This window comes from Callithrix jacchus, chromosome 9 (genome assembly GCF_049354715.1).
Source record: "Callithrix jacchus isolate 240 chromosome 9, calJac240_pri, whole genome shotgun sequence".
Taxonomy (NCBI): Eukaryota; Metazoa; Chordata; class Mammalia; order Primates; family Cebidae; genus Callithrix; species Callithrix jacchus.
The window spans coordinates 31,400,751-31,422,742 of NC_133510.1; the positions used below are offsets into that span (position 1 = coordinate 31,400,751).

Sequence of the window (21,992 nt, forward strand, 5' to 3'; positions counted from 1 at the left end):
CTGGCCTTCTATTCCAAGTTTCATAGTTTAATTTTTCTTCTATTATGAAGTTCAATAAAGCTGTTATTGCTACTTTATTTCAAGTGTTAAATCAAATTAAACTATGCTTTTTATTCTGTCATTCTGAAACATCAGTAGAAGAGAAATAATTAGAAAATTGGCACTGAACATAATATGAATTGTCAAGCTCAATTCCAGATGGAATAACAAGCTAGTATTGTTGGTTGTACTCCAGGTTATTGTTCATTCACCAACTTACTGTTTGCAGAATAGTCCACAAAATAGTGACATATATAAACTAGAAAACTTTTAAGTACACTATTTTTAATTTGATAAATTGAAAACAACACAGTCAAACTACTTTCTTAAATAATTGTGCAATAAGCATAAAATGACAATTTAAAAAAATACCACACTGTAGGTTCTATGTTTATATACTTATAAATTTTATTTCATATTATCTACATTTAAGATAGAAGGATATTTCTATGCTCAAAGATACTTTATGCTCAAACACTACAGAAATATTTACTCCCTCTATTCTGTTCTAGAATTGTAAATAAATATTAACCCTTGATGTAATGGTATTACTCTCAAGTATATACCATTATATAATTCTCTGTCTTGAGTACCTATTTTATGCCTGGGTCTCTGTTGGGTGTTAGGAATATTATTATAAACATTATTGACATTGTAACTCCCCTCAGGAAGCTTCTAGTCAAGTAAGGAAGAGTTTTCAACTTTTCCTCTTAACTATTACAAGCAGTCTTTTGAAGCAAAGCTAATAGCAGTATAAATATTAATTATAAAATCGCTCTGAAAAAAATACAAAGTGTGTAAAAAATAAGAAAGCAAAATTTGTCACTCAAATATTTAGATAGATATTGTAGTACTTATACATAAAACAGGCACAGCTAAAATAGAAGGGTAAAATATATTTCTAAAAAACACCTTTTTTCTAAAATCATATCCTTGCTAGAGCCTCAATAGAGAGAAATAATTATAAAAAATTACAACTTATTTCTTACTATACTCAACCACAAAGGCTATGTTTTATTAATCCAAAAGCATTTTTAATGGTTAAGCTTGTCTGGCTCTAATGAAACTCCAAGTTTCAAGGGAAAAAAACGTCCACTAAAACCACACATGGTCACCATAAATGTCTTAAACAAAAGTAAAGCCAACTGGTAAACAACGAAATTGTTTTATGTGTCTATGATATCACTTCCTGGTAAAGCCTTTGCTAGTAGTGGCACATATATATATATATAAATTCCAACAGAGAATCCTAGGGCTAATATGTTAAAGCCAAGCAATGTCCCATAACTATTAGGAGTTGATATACATAGTATACTGTTTTTAGGATGAAGAATGCTTTATGAGGACTTCAGTATTGACTAACAGAATTGTTTTGGGTTTTTGTTGTTGCTGTTGTTGTTTTGTTTGTTTTTGAGACAGAATCTTGCTCCATCTCCCAGGCTGGAGTACAGTGGCACAATCTTGTCTCATTGCAACTTCTGCCTCCCAGGTTCAAGCCTTTCTCCTGCCTCAGCCTGCCAAGTAGCTGGGATTACAGGCATGTGCCACCACACCAGACTAATTATTGTATTTTTAGTAGAGATGGGGTTTTACCATGTGGCCAGGCTGGTCTTGAACTCCTGACCTCAAGTGATCCACCTGTTTCAACCTCCCAAAGTTCTGGGATTACAGGCATAAACCACCATGCCTGGCCCAAAATTGTTTTCTTAGGTCATGGCTCAATTTCACCTTATCTGTACCCCTCACCCCAACAAGAATCTCAAACCTAGAGTCTGATGACCTGATTCTATTGTGAGTTACACCATGTACTGCTGTAAAAGGGAAGCAAATAGAACAGGATGTACCCGGGGCTAGAATAGGGGATGATTAGGTATAGATCAACAGGAAGTGCTTCTTCTCTCTGGTATTAAATTAGGGGCAGAAACAAGTGCCATCATGATGTCCTCAGAATCCTCTGCCACCTTGAGACCTCATCAGAAACTGAAGCAACAATGGAAAAATTTGGGTAATGGAATATGAAACTGGCCGACTCTCCTCCAGCTTCTCACTTAATGGCACAATGCATGAGCATATAGGTGGATACCTGGAATTTGTGTCTCATGAGACACCCCATGTTGTTTTATTTACATCTTCATGACAGAGCTTTTCTCTGCTCCTGCCCATTGCAAAGACCCAGCTTAATGCGGGATTACATAGTTCAGCACTTTATGTATTTCTTATATATTAACTTATTTTAAAAACCTATTTACCAAAAGAATTAGTACCCTTAACCCTAACTTAAATATGTCTTGTCCTCTGCATGGGGAGTACCACAGAGCTAGGAAATGTCAGAACTTCCTAGGAAATTGGACCCAGTAGAGCTTGAAGCTCTGTAATGTGAAGGCCAAAGATACTTCTAATATTGATTGACACCATCCTTATCTTTGGATCACATCAGTATTGATATGCCTTTTAAAACCATGAAAAAAGTTTTGAATTATTTCCATAAAGAAAAATCCCCCATTTCAGATATACATAAAAGACACACTTTGATAGTTAATGTAAACAGTTGCTTTTCCAGGGCAGTCACCTTCATCATTGATATTTATTTCATGATTATAATTCTACAAACAGATGAAGGTCAAGGCTACCTTAGACTGCACTTATGAGGAAAAATACGATTTTTAAAAATGTTATCAATACACACATATGTAAACATATAAATATTCATACAGAAACTTACTGCCCACTCAGTGAATAGAAATGGGAATAGAGATGATGTGCTCTGGAAATCTTCCCTGTGTGACTGTACTTTAAAATCAGAGTGCTTGGTATTTTCTTTGCTATTTCTGTCCCTGTGTCTAATGGGGAAAGGTCAGTGTTTCATATAACACAGCATAAAGAGGCTTTGAATTCTCCTCCAGCTTACAGAAAGGTCCCAGGGGGTTAGATGACTTAAGATCACCTTATGGGGTTCAGCCTAGAACACCATTTTCTTCACTCTCAATCCAGTCTTAGTTCTATGATGTAGCAGTAATCTTTTGTATAGAAAAAGGTAATCAGGTTAGCTAGTAGAAACATAAGGCATTAAAATAGTAAAGATGGAAGAAACTGTGAAGGTCATCCAGACCTTGGAAAGAGACAAAGATCACAGGCTGAACTGCAGAATTATTTGTACTCCCCTTAGCCAGATGAGAAGGGAAGACAAGTGCACAGTAGAAATCCAACCAGGAAGGGTTAAAGGTCTTTGGTCAAAAGTGCACCATGCAATTTCCTCCCAAGGCTGCTGTAGCCATTGGATCCCTCCTACAGTTAAAAAGGAAAAAAATACTAATTTAAAAAATAATAATAATGACCAGTAAATAGGGGCAGAGCTGTGCATGGTATAAAGAGCATCATCTCGAGGAAATGGCTGGGGAGGAATTAGAAAGAATTGGGTTATAAACAAACAATGTTGTCATAGTGGAAAAGAAAATGATTTCTGTAATAAATGGCTGACATGAGCTCGCAAACTCCAGAGTGAGCTCCTGGGTCCTGCTGGTTCATTGCTTCTCTTCTAATTGTTGTCAGGCTCAATGTGAGAGAAAAGTCAGTAAGCAATGTATCATATCATCTTAGTCTTACTGCAGCATTGTTGATTGAAAGAAACTCCAGGCACTTTGGACCCTGAGCCTGGGAGAAGGTGGGCTGCTCACACTCATGGGGCTCAGGAAGCCCAGGCATCCTGAAGTTTGGATCAATGACTTGCTTTTGCCATCACCTCAAGGAACTGAGCCCAGCTAAGGGGATGAGGGGGCCCACAATGTGCACAACAAGGAAGCACTTATGTCTACCTTATACTTGAGCATTTTAAGTCACATCACAGGGCCACACATTTAAGATTTACAGAAAATATGCAACACAGGGAGGAACTATTAATCCTATCTGAGAAATCTGTAAACTGAGCCTCAGAGAACTGCATTATTTGTGGAAGGTCAAACAATAGGTGGTCAGGTCAAAGAATTCCAGTTCCTGAACGCTTAATCTAGTTAGCTTTTCCATCTTCTTAAGCAGATTCACCATAAATTTTTTTTAAAATTCCCTCAAATTTCAAAAAAATTATGTGTTTCAAAGTTTATGTATTTCCTTTTAAAAAGCTTTTTTCCAATAAAAAACAGAAATTTTTGGCATGAGGCAGCCTAGTCCCAATGTCTGACTTAATCTAATTTCTATTTTTAGAGATTACAAATAAATCATTTTTCAAGTTTACATTTTAAAGTTAATGGAATAGGATACATGTAGGAATCTGTTCTGTTAGCATTCTAAAAATCAACAGAGGTAGACAGAGGCTCAAAAGCAGGCTGCAGAAACCCTTTCATGGTTACCTGATACTCTTCCTGGATGTTCTCAGTAGGAACAGTTAAGCTACAACTGCTGCCTGTTCCCAGAAAGTACCTGTTCTAGGTAAGAAGCAATCAACAGAAATGGCAGGAACTCTTTTGTAACAATCTACCTACAACATCTTGGATGTATCTGCAGGGGCATGTCCATGCCGAGTCTTGCTTGGGTCAGGCATTATCTGTCCTCTGGTATATCTCCTCATTTTTAAGTGAATAGACTGACAAAGATAATTAGAATCAACCGCATTTATGAGCAGTGTTAATGAAGTGCTCCATTTTTATGGGAATTATACTCTTTGCATTTCGTGAATCTCTCATAAATTTACAGAAGCCAGAGTATTTTAGCAACATGCTATGTTTAAGGTTTTAACCCAATGATTAAAAACAGAAGACACTTTCTTGACAGATGAGCTCAGCAGGAGACATGTTTGTCTGTTTGTGCCAGGCTTATATTAACAAAGACTAATAATATACAAAAGAGATTAAAAGAGAATACCCAGAACTCAGTTACCATCATATTAGTAGTTTCGATGAGGAAAATGAATGTAGAAAAATATTTATTAAATTATTAAAAAATATTTCATACAGTCTTCTGAGACAGGCCAGACCACATTCCTTACCTGAAAAGTGTACATGCCTAAAAAAATAAAGGCCGAAATTATTTAAACAAACAAAATTATTTATAACTTCACAGGGAGAATTTCTATTAATGTTATGACTGTATATGTTTATATGCTCAAACATACACGTGTGCTTAGACAGATAGATAGATGGATATATTCTGGTGGGCCATTACTTATATTCTAATTGCAATAATTTTTTTCTGAAGTCCACAGATATTGCATATAATCTCTGGAATTATCATTACTCATAACTTTGTTTTACTTGAAGAGAAGTAATTATTTTACTCTACACCATCAAAAGCAAAGTCTGTCCAACATTGTAAACATGTCTTCCGTCTGATGTTTGAAATGGGTGAAGTTAAAATTTTCTTACCATCCAAGCTGTGACAAAGTCCCCCATCCAGGTCCCTACTGCAGCTAATTTCATGAAACTTTCATTTCGGATGCCCATATAGTCTGTAATGATATATGCTCTGTGGAAACAAACACACAAGACATTGTCCGGACTCAGAGAGTCATACAGTTCAAGTTTTCTGGTTCAGCAACAGGCAAAGGGACTTTCCCACTCTCAAAAAGCTGTCTTGCTCTTGTCCCATCACATATGCTTACAAATCTGCAAATCTGAAAAGAGCTCTCAGGATGTCTGGGTCACTTTCAATTACACTTGAAGACTGAATGTGGCTCTACCAATTACCATCTACATTTCATATTTGAGCTGTATGACTAATGACAGCTTTTGAAAAATCCAACAGAAATACTCAGCAAAGGTATTATTGCATGATCACTCAAGTATGAGCAGAGCAGAAACACTTCCAAGATTGGAATAACTTGAAAGATGAGAGAAGAGCTAACTTTCCTTCAGTTCCATCAAATCAGAACAATTTGAAAAATGCTGGGATTAGGCTTTAGATATAATATCAAATCTGAATGTTCAGAATAACATCAAGATTTAAGAAGAATTTCCACCCATAATAAAGCAGTACGAAATTTGATCCAAATACATGTGATTTAAATCCTAAAATAAAAACATTTAATTATACCATTTACTTTTTGTATAACTAATTCCTATTTCCACTGATCATTAAATACTAGTATTAAAATTATGCCTATTGTTCATTAGGCATTTTCATTTCTACTTTTTCATTTAATATTCAAGAAAACCCTAAATATTATTTTTCTATATTGCAATTTGTCTGAGAAAGCTGGGACTCAGACAGATCACATAACTTGCCCTATTCATATCATATAACAAATGAATGGTAGCTAGGTGTCAAATTTCTCTCGCTCTTTTAGTTTTTATTTTACTCTTAAGTTTTTGTTCACTTGGATACTTTTATCTTAAGTTTTGCTCCTTTTCTTACATATAATAATGCCTGTACAACTTAGAGTATTGGTAAAATTTAATTCTTCTTAAATTAATTTTAAAACAGATAATGATTGTTCATTATCTATCTACTGAAATTATGAAAAAACATGTTGTTGAAGTTAATGATAGGTAAACTGTCTCCAATTCAGTTTTTTTCTTTCCTGGAGTTATTTCAGATGGTTCTCTTATCTATAAAATAAACAGATATTTAACTAGTTTTATTTAACAACCAAAGCAAACTTTAAAATTCTTAACGTAAGTCTTTTCAACAAACTTCATTCACCTATCTTGGAGGGTCTGTGTAAATATTTAAAGGACCAACTCCAAAATTCTGAATCTCCAATTCCATGGATTTTCATAGTAGCCCAAAATTTATAGCTACCACAAACTGTATGCTTATGAGGTACCAAAGATAGTTATTACCATTTTAAATACAGTGTATATATCAACTCTCACACTGGTACCATGAAATGTATTATTATTCCCAATTTACAATATGAAATTGAGATTTAGAGAGTTTTTGCAACTCCCTCAAGGTATAGCATTTGGTAAATGGATAGGATTTAAATCTAAACTTGATTGACTCACAAACCCAGAAATTTAACCATTAAGCTACACCTTCTTCTTGTAAGTGTTAGTGGAGATATAAAACACAATGAATATCTACTCTCTCCACAAGTAGCTTAGTAGATGATGAAAATTAAGGTTTATTTTCATTTAAGAGAAATCATAATAAGAAGTCAAGAATAGCATGCAGAACTTTTAGCTTTCCAGAGCATCCATCAAATCGTGAGTTTCAATTCATGTTGAGTACACCAGTCGAAGAGCTTCTACTTGAAAGCTCCCAAGTTATTCCCTTGGACAACTTGGTATAGCACCATTCAATACCACTATCACAGAACAGCTCTTGGGCAGTGAACTCAACATTACTATAGAGGATTAGCACTGGTAATTGCCCAGTTCTTTCAATGATACCTAATTTGAAGAACTTGTCCAATGACCCAGCTGTCCACTTTTCCAATGAGTTCTAGAATATCTTGGATAGAGAGGAAATTTTAGGGTATATGCCCTGTAATTGCAAAGATGTATATAAAAGAAGGTATCATTCTTTTATTTTAGTATCTAAAAATAGAGACAGGCAGCTGGATACACTTGGAAAAGATCAACCATCCAGCTAAGAACCAAAAAACAAAAAAATACCACCACACTCTGGGGCTTTTCATAGGGAAAAGAGTGGGAAGAGAGAAAGGATCAGGAAAAATAACTAATGGGTACTAGGCTTAATACCTGAGTGATGAAACAACCTGTACAACAAACCCCCATGACATGAGTTTATCTATATAGGAAAACTGCACATATACTCCTGAACTTAAAATAAAAGTTTTTGAAAAGTGCAAAAAATGTCACAAATTTGCTATCGTAGAAGTTATTGACAAAATGAGTTTTAATGAAGTGGTGTTACTGTAGATGTATATATAATTTGAATATATGTTCATCAAAAGCAGCATTTTTCAAGTAATCAAAAAATTAAACTTTATTTTGATATGTTTTCATAATAAAAAATACGAAAATCACTCAAAAATCTTAATGGCATCAGAGAGTTGGTGAAGCAATGAAAACTAAAAAAATCAAGATACCAGATTAGAGAAAATCGTGGAAAGTTAGAACCATGGAGAAGTTAGTTGTATTTTCTCTGGGCATGTTTGCTGACTCTGCATGCAAGGCAAGAGGATGAGAATCTGGGTTTTGCTCTTTGCAATGGGCAGTCTCAGTGAGCTGAAGAGACAGCATTGGAAACTTAAGGAGCCAAGATCCTAGTGAGGAAGGAAAAGCCCAGAAGAGAGGATGAAACACAGTTGGTTGCCTTTCAAGACATTTGCCAAATTCTGAACTTATACAGGAGGGTATTAAAAGACTAAGTAAAATTTCTAAAAAGCATTAAGGAGGTTTGGCAACTTCCTCATCCTGAGGATTCTATTAAAAGAGTTCAGAACCAGCCAGAGAAGGTGGTCCAAGAGAATACGCCCTCTGGAGGGCGACTGAAAACTAGAGATGGAGGAATCCCTGATGAAAGTGTAAACCAGCCCTTACCCATGCCAGTCCATTCTATGACCGGATTGTGGTGATCAGCTTCTACACTTTCCACCTAACAGATGAAAAAGTAAACCTTTTGGGGAAAATTTTTTGTTTTATCCTCTACATACTTTTATACATAGTATCTTTCTATCATTCAAAAATTACTAGGATGTCAAGAAACAAGTTCATATCACTGAAAACCAAGAGAAAAAAACTAGATATAAGGTCCAGGACAGAAAACTATTCTGACTATCTTGTCTACTGTTGATTGTCCAGAGGAGAATTAATAAATATTTGTTTAAATTATAATTTAATAAAGTGATCCAAATCCTTCATATTTATTTATATATGACATGAGTAGATCTCCATACATTACATCCTATAAACAGCCATAAAATGAGATTGAATCATGGAAAACTATTCCATGGAGCAAGATACTAAAACTCTTAAAAATTGTTTGGTGTGTTCACTTTATCTCTCCAATGACATTTATAGTTTCTTGACTGCAAGATAGCTTTCCTGTATTCACCCAGAATAATATCAGCACAAAATAAAGTATCCTTGTCTGTGGCTGTGTACATATATGTGCTAGATGCTATAACAATGCAGATGAGATAGTACCTACAATTTATGAAATAACTAATATACTTAAAATGGAGAGTAATATCTAAAGAATAGTTATTTAGTAGTTATTTTTATTTTTGCTGCTCTGGATAAATATGAAGAAGAGTTACCAATATGTAGACCTGTCATAAAAATTTTCAGCTACTATTTCACTCATGTGCATATCCATTAACATTTAACAAGACTTCCTGGTTGGGTTGTAAAGAACAAGACAGGCATATATTTATATCAGCAATTTTAGCCAGTTTGAATACCACATCAGACTCTAGAAAAGTGAAATTGTGGGGTTTCATACACCTAATGATTTGGGCAAGTAATTCAGAAGTAAATTTTATTTGCTAAGAGGCACAATTACAGTCATTTTGTTAGGTGCATTCACTGATTATTTTAACTACTCACTCATCCTTTGTTTTCTCTTACGCTTTATCTGTTTTCTTTTTTCCACTATCTAGAAAATCTTGCAGTTCTAACAGCCTCCTAAGTAATCACTAATATAGGTTTTTAAGATCCTAAATAAATTCTTTCTCAACCTCTAACTTCAATTATTTTTTCCTTGAGATTTAAACCTTAACTGTCAAATCTATAACCAACATGTGGAGACTTCAATATACAAGATCTGGAAAAGGTTAATTATCATAACATCTTGACAACATGAGATACCAAGGCTATTAAAACCTGTTGCAAAATGACTAAACTAAAGAGACTCTAACATGAACTAAATAGTCAATAAAACTATAATATAGTGAATTGGTCTTACAGTAAGGGTCTTGCTCACTAGCAACAAAAGTTCCAGTTCACTTTAGTCTATTTCTCATACATAAGTGGTTGCAGTCAATGCCAGGTGATTTAGGGGTTGAGTCTCTGAAATTGTAACAGTAGGCAGTACATACAGATCATCAAACCAATATGGATCCATGCTTCACTGAAAACCCATCGGCGGCCAGCTGGATTCATGTCACAGCTGTCTCTCCCAGCCATGTTTGGGCAACATAAATAAGATTGGGGGCTTCACACACAAGTAGGTCATGGGCAAGGAATTGACTTACATGAGTACAGGCCTGCATTAAACACACTAAAACTAAAGCAAAAGCTCTAAGTATTCTTAAGGCATTAAAATAAAAATCTGTCACTACAACATGCCAGAAACTAAACCTAGATTTTTTTAAATTAACCTTTTCTCAATCATTTTGTGTTTGTAATGAAATGATTAACTAGATTAATGACTCTAGTCCCTTAATCAACTATTACCCAAATAACCACATCTTAGTATATTTGATCAAAATCTCTAGTTCTTGAATTAAAATACTTTGATGGAGCTCAATACACAGGTAAGGACCTTCGAGACCAGACCCATGGTTTGAAGCGATAGGACAAGATCCCCCGGAATGTCAAAAAAAGCTGCAGACAATTTTTAGATGTAGCCTGAAATGATTAAAATTGCATCTGATCCTAACAATGGTCATTGATGAAAGTCCAACTCAAATTTCCCAACTTTAGCCATTAATTCCCTCTAAGTTCTATAAAGAAGACATATATAAGAAGACTGTAGACAGCATGTTCATTAACCAAGCCCACCCTTACTGTGAATACATCCAGCATACATCAATTCTTCCTCTACTCCTTGCCTTACTTCAGTCCATTCAGTGACATTCATTTGTTCTGTATACAGAAACATTAGTATTACATCAATTTCTCTCTTTCCTTTACTATCAATACTTGATTACTCACTAAGGTTACTTCTGAAAGGCTCTCATATCTATGCTGTTTTTCTGTCATCAGCATTATTGATGTCTAAATTCTGTCCAAAATCATCTCTAACCTGAAAATAAAGTAATAATTTCCTATTTGTGTAACTATTCCCCCTACTGTAAATTATTTATTGACACTATGGGGATTTCTAGGGAAAAAATAGGGCATACTGGAGAAGCAGAAGTCCTGGAACCAGAAAATATTAAGCTTGCAACCCACCCCATACCCCCATGACTTAGGACAAGTGATCAACCTTGATAATCATCCATTTCCTTATCTATATAGTGGGAGTAAAAATGGTTTTCCTTCACAGGGGTTTATTGGGGAACACATGATATAAAGTATGTAATGTTTTTAATACAACTATTTCATAATACGCCTGAAAAAAGAAAAAAAAAGGTAAACCTCTGGTCAACTGGCTTCCATTTTTCAAAATAATATTGTAGCCCCCAGTGTTACAGGGTAAGGCATGTGATATATGGTTTGGCTGTGTCCCCACCCAAATCTCATCTTGGATTGTAACTTCCACAATTCCCACATGTCATGGGAGGGACCCAGTGGTGGGTAGTTGAATCATGGGGGCAGGTCTTTCTTGTGCTGTTCACACAACGGTGAGTGGGTCTCATGATATCTGACGGTTTTAAAAAGAGGAGTTCCCCTGCACAAACTCTCTCTTTGCCAGCCACCATCCACGTAAGATGTGACCTGCTCTTCCTTGCCTTCCACCATGATTGTGAGCATCCCCAGGTATGTGGAACTGTAAGTCTATTAAAAACCTCTCTTTCTTCCCTGTCTCAGGTATATCTTTATCAGCAGGGTGAAAATAGACTAAGACAGCATGGGTAAGAAGAACCTCCACTCTGCAAGGCATTAATTTTAGACTAATCTCTTTACATTTCAGAATCTCCTTCTTTCAGGCCCTCCTCCTCCTAGGAAATCAATCTCTCCAACTTATCACCATTCCATAACACACCTTATCATGGCTGCCCAGAGTGCTATGTTTGTCTCATGCCATCCTCTGTCTTCTGTCTTGAGATTCTAACTCAGTCTATCCACTGAGAAATCTATTGCCATTACTTTTGAAAGTTATTGCCTCCCTGGTGTTGTCATAATACTTTGAATATATCTCTATGTTAAATAATTTTCCCAGAGTAATTATTTTCTTTCATTGCCCTCTTTCCCACAAGATTTACTTCATCAAGGGTAAAAAAAGTGTCATTTTTTTGGCAAATGCAATTCTTGGCCGAGTGTATAGTATGTTTTTGGAATGCAATAAATATGCAAAATAATTAAGTAGTTAATTACTTAAAGCATTTGACATCAGGGCCAAAGTAAGATGAGTATAAAAGCACAAAAGGTAAAAACAAGGATTCGCAATATAAGATAAAATAAAAGCAATCATCAAAGACAAACTGTGCACCATGTAATTATGGTGCTCTAACACAGTTAGAATAGATTGTTATTATATCATTTTTATTACCTGTTCTGGAATAAAAAGCTAGAGGCTAGAATATAAATAAATCAAAATGAAGAACACATGTTGTAAGTTTACTCACTTTGAACATGTTAGTTGAATAATTTCAAAAGTAAAATATTGAAAATCTACTTAATCATATTATTTTAAAGTATTTCTTAAATGAGATCACATATCAATATATGATTTAGTGTACCAATTTGCTGGCACAAACAATACCAGAGCTAGATAGTAAAACACATTTATTTTATCCATGTGAAAAAGAAAGAAAATGTATTCCACTGTCCTTCAAATGGATACTGTAAAACTACATTTGTTGTTTGTCCTTTAAAGTCAAAATATAGAGGTCTACGAGGTTAAAAAACAATATAGTCTCAAAATTAACTTTAAAGTTAGAGAATTTTTGTGGTAACACCCCAAATTTATTTCATAGTTTAATTTTTTTCTTTTATCAACTTCACAAATATTCCAGAAATATGCAGTATAATTTGATGCTCTGAATTGTTCTGTATTTTACCTCTAATGAATTAAACAAATACAACCAAGATACTTCATGTTTCTTTAGTAAAGTTATTTTAAAAATATATACATAACCAAGCTTTAAAATCCTGAGATTCTTGCTAAGAGAACCCCAATAAATCCCCAAAGGAATACTGGGAGTCACAAATTATCTGAAAGTAACTTCATACTTAATTTAGTCACATTTTCATGTTAAATAACATTTATTATGTTTATTCAAGTAAAATGTACACACTGCATTGCCATACATTTTTATTATTGTAAAAGTGAATTGTCAGCTAAGCCAGAATGGCATTCATTAATTTACCCTCTATTATGATACATCTATCTAAACTAATTCGAAGAGCATAAAATAACTTACAGATTTTGCAGATTTTGATGCTGTTCCTAGTAAACAAAAAGCAAGTTGAATTACAATGGGTATGTGTCAGCAGAGGTAAGTGTTCATAGTTGTAAATGGTCAAAATAGATAAGAAATACTTGAATAAAAACAACGAGACATAAATATAATTTTAATATTCGCCAGAAACTATAACTTGTCCAATGTCTATAATAAAATGAAGAGACCTTAAAATGAGACTGTTCTTATACTTTCCACAAAATTTTCAGATTCAAAGCAATTGTGACAATTTCTTTTCTTTCTCTTCTTCCCCTTACTCCTTCTTCTCTTCCTTCTCTTTGTCTATCTTCCTATGGATATAAATTCAACCATCTCTTTTTCTCTTCCCTGTGGCTACTCAACACTATTTCCCAATGATTTACTCCACATTCCTGTTGCAAAAATTGTAGGCTCCAGTGATATGGGGACAGGAGAAGGGACTATCTTTTTACCTAGGAACCATCTTGCAGCATATGAATTTATATTGGATAAGCACCTATCTAATTCACTTTCACTTATTCATTAAACAAATAATTATGTCTCACTGCATGTTAGACCATGAGCCTGATACTTGTAAACTCATAAATTTTCAAGGGAAAGAAAATAGCACCCCAGAGCTAGTGGTCCCATTTTGGACTATCACTCAGTGCCTCTTATCTAGTAATTTCTTCCTGCCATTGGGATAAGCTTATGGAGACGTGCCCAATGATGCCAAGCTCTGCTATTGTTTCCTTTTCTGTTAATTTAGAACCCTTAAAAAGAGAGAGAGAGAAAGAAGGAAATATCTTTCCTGGAGGTTATATGAGAAAACAACCCAGTGATTACTGGAGACCACAATTTTATCCCCTGTAATCTGGGGATAAAGTATGTAGCAAGAGAAGGAAAGTGAGAAAGAGAGAGAGTTGCAGAGAGTGAGAGAGCAGGCAGAGGATAAAAGTCCGCTGGCATATGCAAAGAAGGAGAGAAGAAAGACAAGAAAAAACACGTGTGGTGAGGCAGTCTAATTCCAATGCCTTCCTGGGACATGCATACCAGCACTTTGGATCCCATGGGACACCTCTGTTGCTTCCTAATAATTACTGCTCCCTACCCTATCTTTGTTCTTGAGCTAACTTCACTGAACTTCTATTTGTTGTAATGAAAAGCACTGTAACCATTCACCCAGGAAAGATGGTAGAGTCTAAAAGTGTGGTTCTTAGTATTTTGTTCAATTTTAACTATGCAAAAATTCTTTTAGCCTTTTAGAAATGACACTAAATTGGCTATAAGAAAAAAGTCATCAGTGTAGTTGATAGACCCGAGGTTGGTTCTCAAATTACTCCCAATAAGAACAAAGATAAATATATGTGCCCTCTCCTTATGGCGTTGCTCTAGACATGGGGAAAACTTATGTTTAAATCTAATGTACTGTTTACACATACAAATTTCACAGGTGTCCTGAGGTTTAGAATAGCACTCCCCTCTCCAGTTAAAAAATGTGATAAATGTTCCAGTTAAGACCAATCTGTTAAGCCTGGGCAACATAGTGCACCACATCTCTACAAAACTAAAAAATTGGCGAGGCTTAGTGGTGCATATCTGTAGTTCAAGCTACTTAGAGGCTGAGGGGAGAGGACTTCTTGAGCCTTGAAGGTCAAGGCTAGTGAGCCCACCTTGATCACACCACTGCACTCCAGCCTGGACAACAGAGTGATAACCTGTCCTATAAAAAACAAAAACTCCAAAAGATCAACGTGTCTCCATTTTGAGAGATGTGGGACAAACCGTGAGTGTGTCAACGGAGTGACAATAAGTGAGGGAATATCTGTCCACTGAAAGCTAGATATGACATCACTTATTTAGCTAATATAAAGGGAGCCTGATTTTGAAATAAAAAGTGTTGACAAAATATAAAATAAAGGCAGATAATGTATAAATCTGGAGAGAGTGGTGGCTGCATTTCTGACAGGCCAAAGATATTTTATAGGTCTCTTACAAAGTGTCAGAAGAAGGTGACAAGAAGATGAGATTAAGCAGACATCATTTAGTAGTGTAGAATAGAGCTGGAGAGTGTAACACAGGCATTTGGGAGAGAGGCCCAGGAATTGAGTTTGACAATGATATAGAAGTGGTATAGGGTATGGGATAAAGGATTTTGAAGCAGTTTCCCCATTTGTGCTTGGCCATCCCTGAACTTGGACCTTCCACAAAGAACTCTAAAGCCCATGGGACATCTCTCTAGTCTTGCAAAGTCTCATTATCATCAAATGCCCTCAAAATTAGAAGTGAATTAGTTCTCATTGCTCCATAAATTTGTTTCATAATTTTACTAATTATATGGTTTCTCTTTACTTAACCACAAAGAATTTCATGCTCTGCTTTTGCAATGTGTCTTTCAAAAGCTGTACCACACAAGAAGGAAAGGAAAGAAAAGGGGGGAAGGGGAGGGAGGAGAGAGGAGGGAAGGGGAGGAAGGAGAAGGGCAGGTAGGGGAAGGGAGAGGAGGGAGGGGAGGGATATATAACAGATACCTCCCTTATAATGTCTTTAATCAGTCAACCAATATACCCACATCATTGTACCATGCCTGTGCCACCACAAATCAATATCAACAGGGCCATTGATGCCCAGCAGTCTCAAATTCCCACAGAGATTATGAAAAAATCACTTTTCACTTTTACTTGCTCTTATACTTGTTCTTACTGTCTGATTCAGGTGTGAGTAGTTGGGACTAGGAGTAAAATATGCTCTGATTTAGTCACAATAATCCTTTCTTTTTCAACACTTGCCCATTGTCTTTGAACTAGATACCTCTGCTTCAACTGTTTCTTAGACGTTGTATTTCAGGAAGCCTTTTGGTACCACATGTAAACAGCACCCGACAAGCAAGATTAAATGTAAACTTGATGGAGTAAGAAATTATGTTTCCCTCTTCCAAAATCTACTACAATGGCAGTGTAGGAATTAAAAAAAATAAAACCTGCAAAGTAGAAAAAATGGCAGAACATGAGAAATTTTTAATGCAATTTTAGAAAGCAGATTGAGGAATGGTGATGAGCATAGTTTTGGCTTTTTTGTTGTATTAACTTATTCTGGAGCATGTAATAAGAAGGAAGCTAAACTCTGCCTCTGGATCTCAGTAATGCTCAGGGATGGGAAGCTCAAGGTTTCTGAACCTAGAGAGAAGTGGGATGGAAGTGAAAACAGGAGGATCAGTAGAAATCTTGTATAACAAGTTGTTAGGCCACCAGGTATCTTCGCTGATACAGGAAACCAGGAAATGACTTTCACCTCACCTAATTTAGATGGGATGTTTGCTACATGAAGAAATTTAAGCCTAGAATGAGGCACCTTAATGAGAAGGAGCTTTAAAATACAAGGGGTGTGTGTGTGTGTGTGTGTGTATGTGTGTGTGTGTGTGTGTGTGTACCATTATTCACAACGTTGTTTGTCTAGGTTGAAGACAAAAGTTTCATCTCAAGAAAACAAAAAACAAAAAAGCTGAGCAGCCCCTCTAGCTTAAAAAGGGATTATTAACAATTGAGAGTCTCCCAGTGAAATGGCCAACTTCCTTACAAACACAGCCTCCCTCTCCCTAATTCTTATTCATCAATAACCCTATCCAGGCACAGAGACTTTCCGATCATGTTTTTATTGCTCAGCCTTAAATATGAATAAACTTCAGGTATTATCATATATTTGAATAAAATCTCTAACAAGGAAAACAAAAAGCTCAAAATGAAATAAAAACAAGAAACAAAACAGACCATGCAGAAAACAGAAAAAGTGAGAACAGAATAAATATATTTTTCAGAACTGCAAAGTCAAAATTCAATTACATGCTGCTATGAAAAAAAAAAACACCTAAAACTAAGGCTACATAAAGGTTGAAAATAGTGGGAAAACATACAAATAACAACAAAAAGAAATTTGGTTTAGCTATATTAATATCAATTTTATAGGTACATAGTATTATAAATTAAGAGCAATTCTTACTAAGATTCAACTTATCAGGAAGATACAGTGCACTATCAAAATATATAAATTAAAATAAATTGGTAAAACAGTAAGGAAAAATAAATGATTCCCATAGAAAATGTGAAATAATATCTTTTTCTCAATAATCAATGAAACGAGCAGACAAAAACTAGCAAGGATACAAAGGATTTAAATAAGAAGATTAGCAAACTCTGCCGAATGGATATGTATAGAGTAACTCACTTCACAACTACAGAATGTACATTCTTTTAATGCAACAGAGAACATATAGAAATATTGATCATAAGCAGGGCTGTAAAAAAGTCTCAATCATACATAGGATATTCTTTGTCCATAATGTAACTAAACTATACATCAGTAACATATAATTTGAGAACTCCAAGATCATTGGAAACTAAGAGAGACACTTCCAAATAACAGGAGTCAAACAGAAACCTCAATGAGACAGAGTAAATATTTTGAAAAGGGGAGAGAAGGTGGCACTGTAGGACCAACTCAGGATTGCAGCTCCCAGTGAAATTGCAGATGGTGAGTGGACGCCACATTTCCAGACGGACCTTTATTGCCCACAGACCAGAAGATTCCCAGGTGTAGGAGCCCCACAGGCCACCAGCGCAGCTGTTTGGGCCGGCGCAGCTGTTGGGACCAGCATGGCTGTTTGGGCCGGGACCACAGCACAGCGGCACTCCGTACAAAATACACTGGTTTGGTTGCCCTGTTAAAGCAGCAATTGGAGATTTTGGAAGGCAGATTAGCACATTCTTCTGATTAAATGGGACTTAAACAGAAAGCCAGACCAGGAGATTCCCGGGCAGCAACATGGTTCCAGCTGGCGCAGTGGGTCGCTGCATGGGAAATCATAAAGATCCCAGCACCCTTTCAGCAGGTGACTGGAACACCTGGGAGAGAGTCAACTGTTCAACTTTAAAAAAAAAAAGGGCTCTGAGGCAGGGAGCCAGGTGAGCAGGCTTGGCGCGTCCCACCCCAACAAAAACAAACAAAACAGCAATTGGAAACTCTCGGGGTTGAGAGTTTCACGGCAAGCACAGCTGAACCCAGCACGGTGCAGCTTGGAGGTGGAGGGGCATCTGCAATTACCGACGTACTCGACCCCTATGGAGGTACACTGCCATTGCTGACACAGCCTGCCATTGCCAAGGCAACCCGCCATAACAGAGAGAGTCTGCCACTACAGAGGTGGACCATCATCACCATGGCAGCTCTAACCACATATAAACAGGACCACAGGGAATTACACAAGGCAGCAGGGCAGAGCCCAGAGCAACAGGGCAAAGCCCATGATACCAGGGCGGAGCCCACGGCAGCAGGCGGAGCCCACAGCAACAGAGCAGAGCCCACAGCAGCTCAGCATAGCCACTACAGGCAGGCAGTGATTAGACTGCCTTCTTGTTGGGCAGGACAGTGCAACAGATACTCATAAATAAAGCCCTAACTCCCCAGGACAGAGCACCTGAGGAAAAAAAAGGGGCTTTATGAGTTCTGCTGAAGCAGACTTAAACGTACCTGCCTAGCAGCCCTAAATGAACAATGGAGCTCACAGCTCAGCACTTGAGCTCCTATAAAGTACAGACTGTCTGCTCAAGTATAAAGTACAGACAGTCTCCTCAAGTAGCTCCCTGACCCCCATATATCCAAAGAGTCACCTCACAAAGGACTGATCAGACTGACATTTTGCAGGCCTCATTCAGGGACAAAGATAAGAGAAGAAGAAACATGTAGCAACTCTCACGGTTCCACAGCTGCTACAGGTACCCCAGGCAAGCAGGGCCTGGAGTGGACCTCAGTAATCCTACAGCAGAGGGGCCAGACTGTTAGAAGGAAAACTAAGAAACAGAAATACTTCATCATCAACAATCTGGACGTCCACTCAGAGACCCAATCGGAAAATCAGCAACTACTCAGATGACAGGTGGATAAATCCATAAAGGTGGGAAGAAACCAGTGAAAAAAGGAGGAAAACACCCAAAACCAGTACACCTTGCCACCCACAAGGGACCACAACAACCCACCAGCAAGGGAACAAAGCAGGATGGAGAATGAGTGTGATGAAATGACAGAATCAGAATTCAGAAGGTGGGTAATGAGAAACTTCCGTGAGCTAAAAGAATATGTTCTAACTCAATGCAAAGAAACTAAGAAACTTGAAAAAAGATTCGAGGAAATGATAAGAAGAGTGGACAACTTAAAGAGGAATATGAGTGAATTGAAGGAGCTGAAAAACACAACACGAGAACTTCGCAAAATGTGCACAAGTTTCAACAGCCAAATTGACCAAGCAGAAGAAATAATATCAGAAGTCGAAGATCAACTCAATGAAATAAAACAAGAAGCCAAGATTAGAGAAAAAAGCATGAAAAGGAATGAAGAAAGTCTCCAAGAAATGTGGGACTATGTGAAGAGACCTAATCTACATTTGATAGGTGTACCTGAATGTGACAAACAGAATTAATCCAAGCTGGAAAATACTCTTCAGGATATTATCCAGGAAAATTTCCCCAACCTAGCAAGGCAGGCCAATATTCAAGTCCAGGAAATACAGAGAACACCACAAAGATAGTCTGCAAGAAGAGCAACCCCAAGGCACATAATCATGAGATTCACCAGGATTGAAATGAAGGAGAAAATACTAAGGGCAGCCAGAGAGAAAGGTCGGGTCACCCACAAAGGGAAGCCCATCAGACTCACAGAAGACCTCTTGGCAGAAACTCTACAAGCCAGAAGAGAGTGGGGCCAATATTCAACATCCTTAAAGTAAAGAACTTTCAACCCAAAATTTCATATCCAGTCAAACTGAGCTTCAGAAGTGAAGGAAAAATAAAATCCTTTGTGAACAAGCAAGTACTCAGAGATTTTGTCACCACCAGGCCTGCTTTACAAGAGCTCCTGAAAGAGGCACTACACATAGAAAGGAAAAACCAGAACCAGCCATTCCAAAACATACCAAATGCTAAAGAGCATCAACAAATGAAGAATCTGCATCAACAAACAGGCAAAACAGTCAGCTAGCATCAAAATGGCAGTATCAAATTCACACATAATAATATTAACCCTAAATGTAAATGGGCTAAATGCACCAATCAAAAGACACAGACTGGTAAATTGGATAAAAATCCAAAACCCATCGGTGTGCTGTATCCAGGAAACCCATCTCACATGCAAGGATACACAAAGGCTCAAAATAAAGGGATGGAGGAAGATTTACCAAGCAAATGGAGGGCAAAAAAAAGCAGGAGTTGCAATTCTCATCTCTGATAAAATAGACTTTAAAGCAACAAAGATCAAAAGAGACAAAGAAGGTCATTACATAATGGTAAAAGGATCAATACAATAAGAAGAGCTAATAATCCTAAATATGTATGGACCCAATACAGGAGCACCCAGATATATAAGGCAAGTTCTTAATGACTTACAAAGAGACTTAGACTCTCACACAATAATAGTGGGAGACTTTAACACTCCACTGTCAATATTAGACAGATCAACGAGACAGAAAATTAACAAGGATATCCAGGGCTTGAACTCAGACCTGGAACAAGCAAACCTGATAGACATTTACAGAACTCTCCACCCCAAATCCACACAATACACATTCTTCTCAGCAACATATCACACCTACTCGAAAATTGACCACATAACTGGAAGTAAAGCACTCCTCAGCAAATGCAAAACAACTGACATACTAACAAACAATCTCTCAGACCATCGTGCAATCAATTTAGAACTCCGAATTCAGAAACTAACTCAGAAATGCACACCTTCATGGAACCTGAACAACTGGCTCTTGAATGTTGACTGGATAAACAATGAAATGAAGGTAGAAATAGAGAAGTTCTACAAAACCAACGAGAACGAAGACACAACATACCAGAATGTCGGGGACACATTTAAAGCAGTCTCCAGAGGAAAATATATAGCTATAAGTGCCCATATGAGAAGAGTGGAGAGATCCAAAATTGACACCCTATCATCAAAATTGAAAGAGCTAGAGAAGCAAGATCAAAAAAACTCAAAACCTAGCAGAAGACAAGAAATAACTAAGATCAGAGCTGAACTGAAGGAGATAGAGACACGAAAACCCTTCAAAAATTCAATAAATCCAAGAGCTGATTTTTTGAAAAGATCAACAGAATAGACAGACCACTAGCCCAGATTGATAAAAAAGAAAAGAGAGAATAACCAAATAGATGCAATAAAAAACGATACAAGGGAAATCACCACAGATTCCACAGAAATTCAAACCATCATCAGAGATTATTACAAACAACTCTATGCACATAAACTAGTAAACCTGGAAGAAATGGATATATTCCTGGACACTAGTGTCCTCCCAAGCCTAAACCAGGAGGAAGCTGAAACTATGAATAGACCAATAATAAGGTCTGAAGTTGAGGCAGCAATTAAGAGCCAACCACACAAAAAAAGCCAATGTCCAGATGGGTTCACAGCCAAATTCTACCAGACACACAAAGAGAATCTGGCACCAGTCCTTCTGAAACTATTTCAAATAATCCAAAAAGAGGGAATCCTTCCCAAATCATCTTATGAGACCAACATCATCCTGATACCAAAACCCAGCAGAGACTCAACAAGAAAAGAAAACTTCAGGCCAATATCCATGATGAACACAAATGCAAAAATCTTCAATAAAATACTGTCAAGCTGATTGCAACAGCACATCAAAAAGCTTATCCACCATGATCAAGTAGGATTCATCCCAGGGATGCAAGGCTGGTTCAACATACGCAAGTCTATAAACGTAATTCACCACATAAACAGAACCATAAAC

The 21,992-nt window shown here is 36.7% G+C and overlaps 1 protein-coding gene across 5 annotated transcripts in view; it reads right to left on the reverse strand.

The window, feature by feature from the left end:
• Window positions 1-21,992, reverse strand: part of TMEM117 (transmembrane protein 117) — a 535,819-nt gene that overhangs the window by 241,056 nt on the left and 272,771 nt on the right. For 3 of the 5 annotated variants that reach the window (XM_003733723.6, XM_035255759.3, XM_009003606.6), the window contains exon 4: window positions 5,394-5,493. The exons of the other annotated variants lie outside the window; for them this stretch is intronic. In XM_003733723.6, the coding sequence (XP_003733771.1) occupies window positions 5,394-5,493 (100 nt within the window). The remainder of the gene's footprint in view (window positions 1-5,393; window positions 5,494-21,992) is intronic. 5 annotated transcript variants of the gene reach the window in all.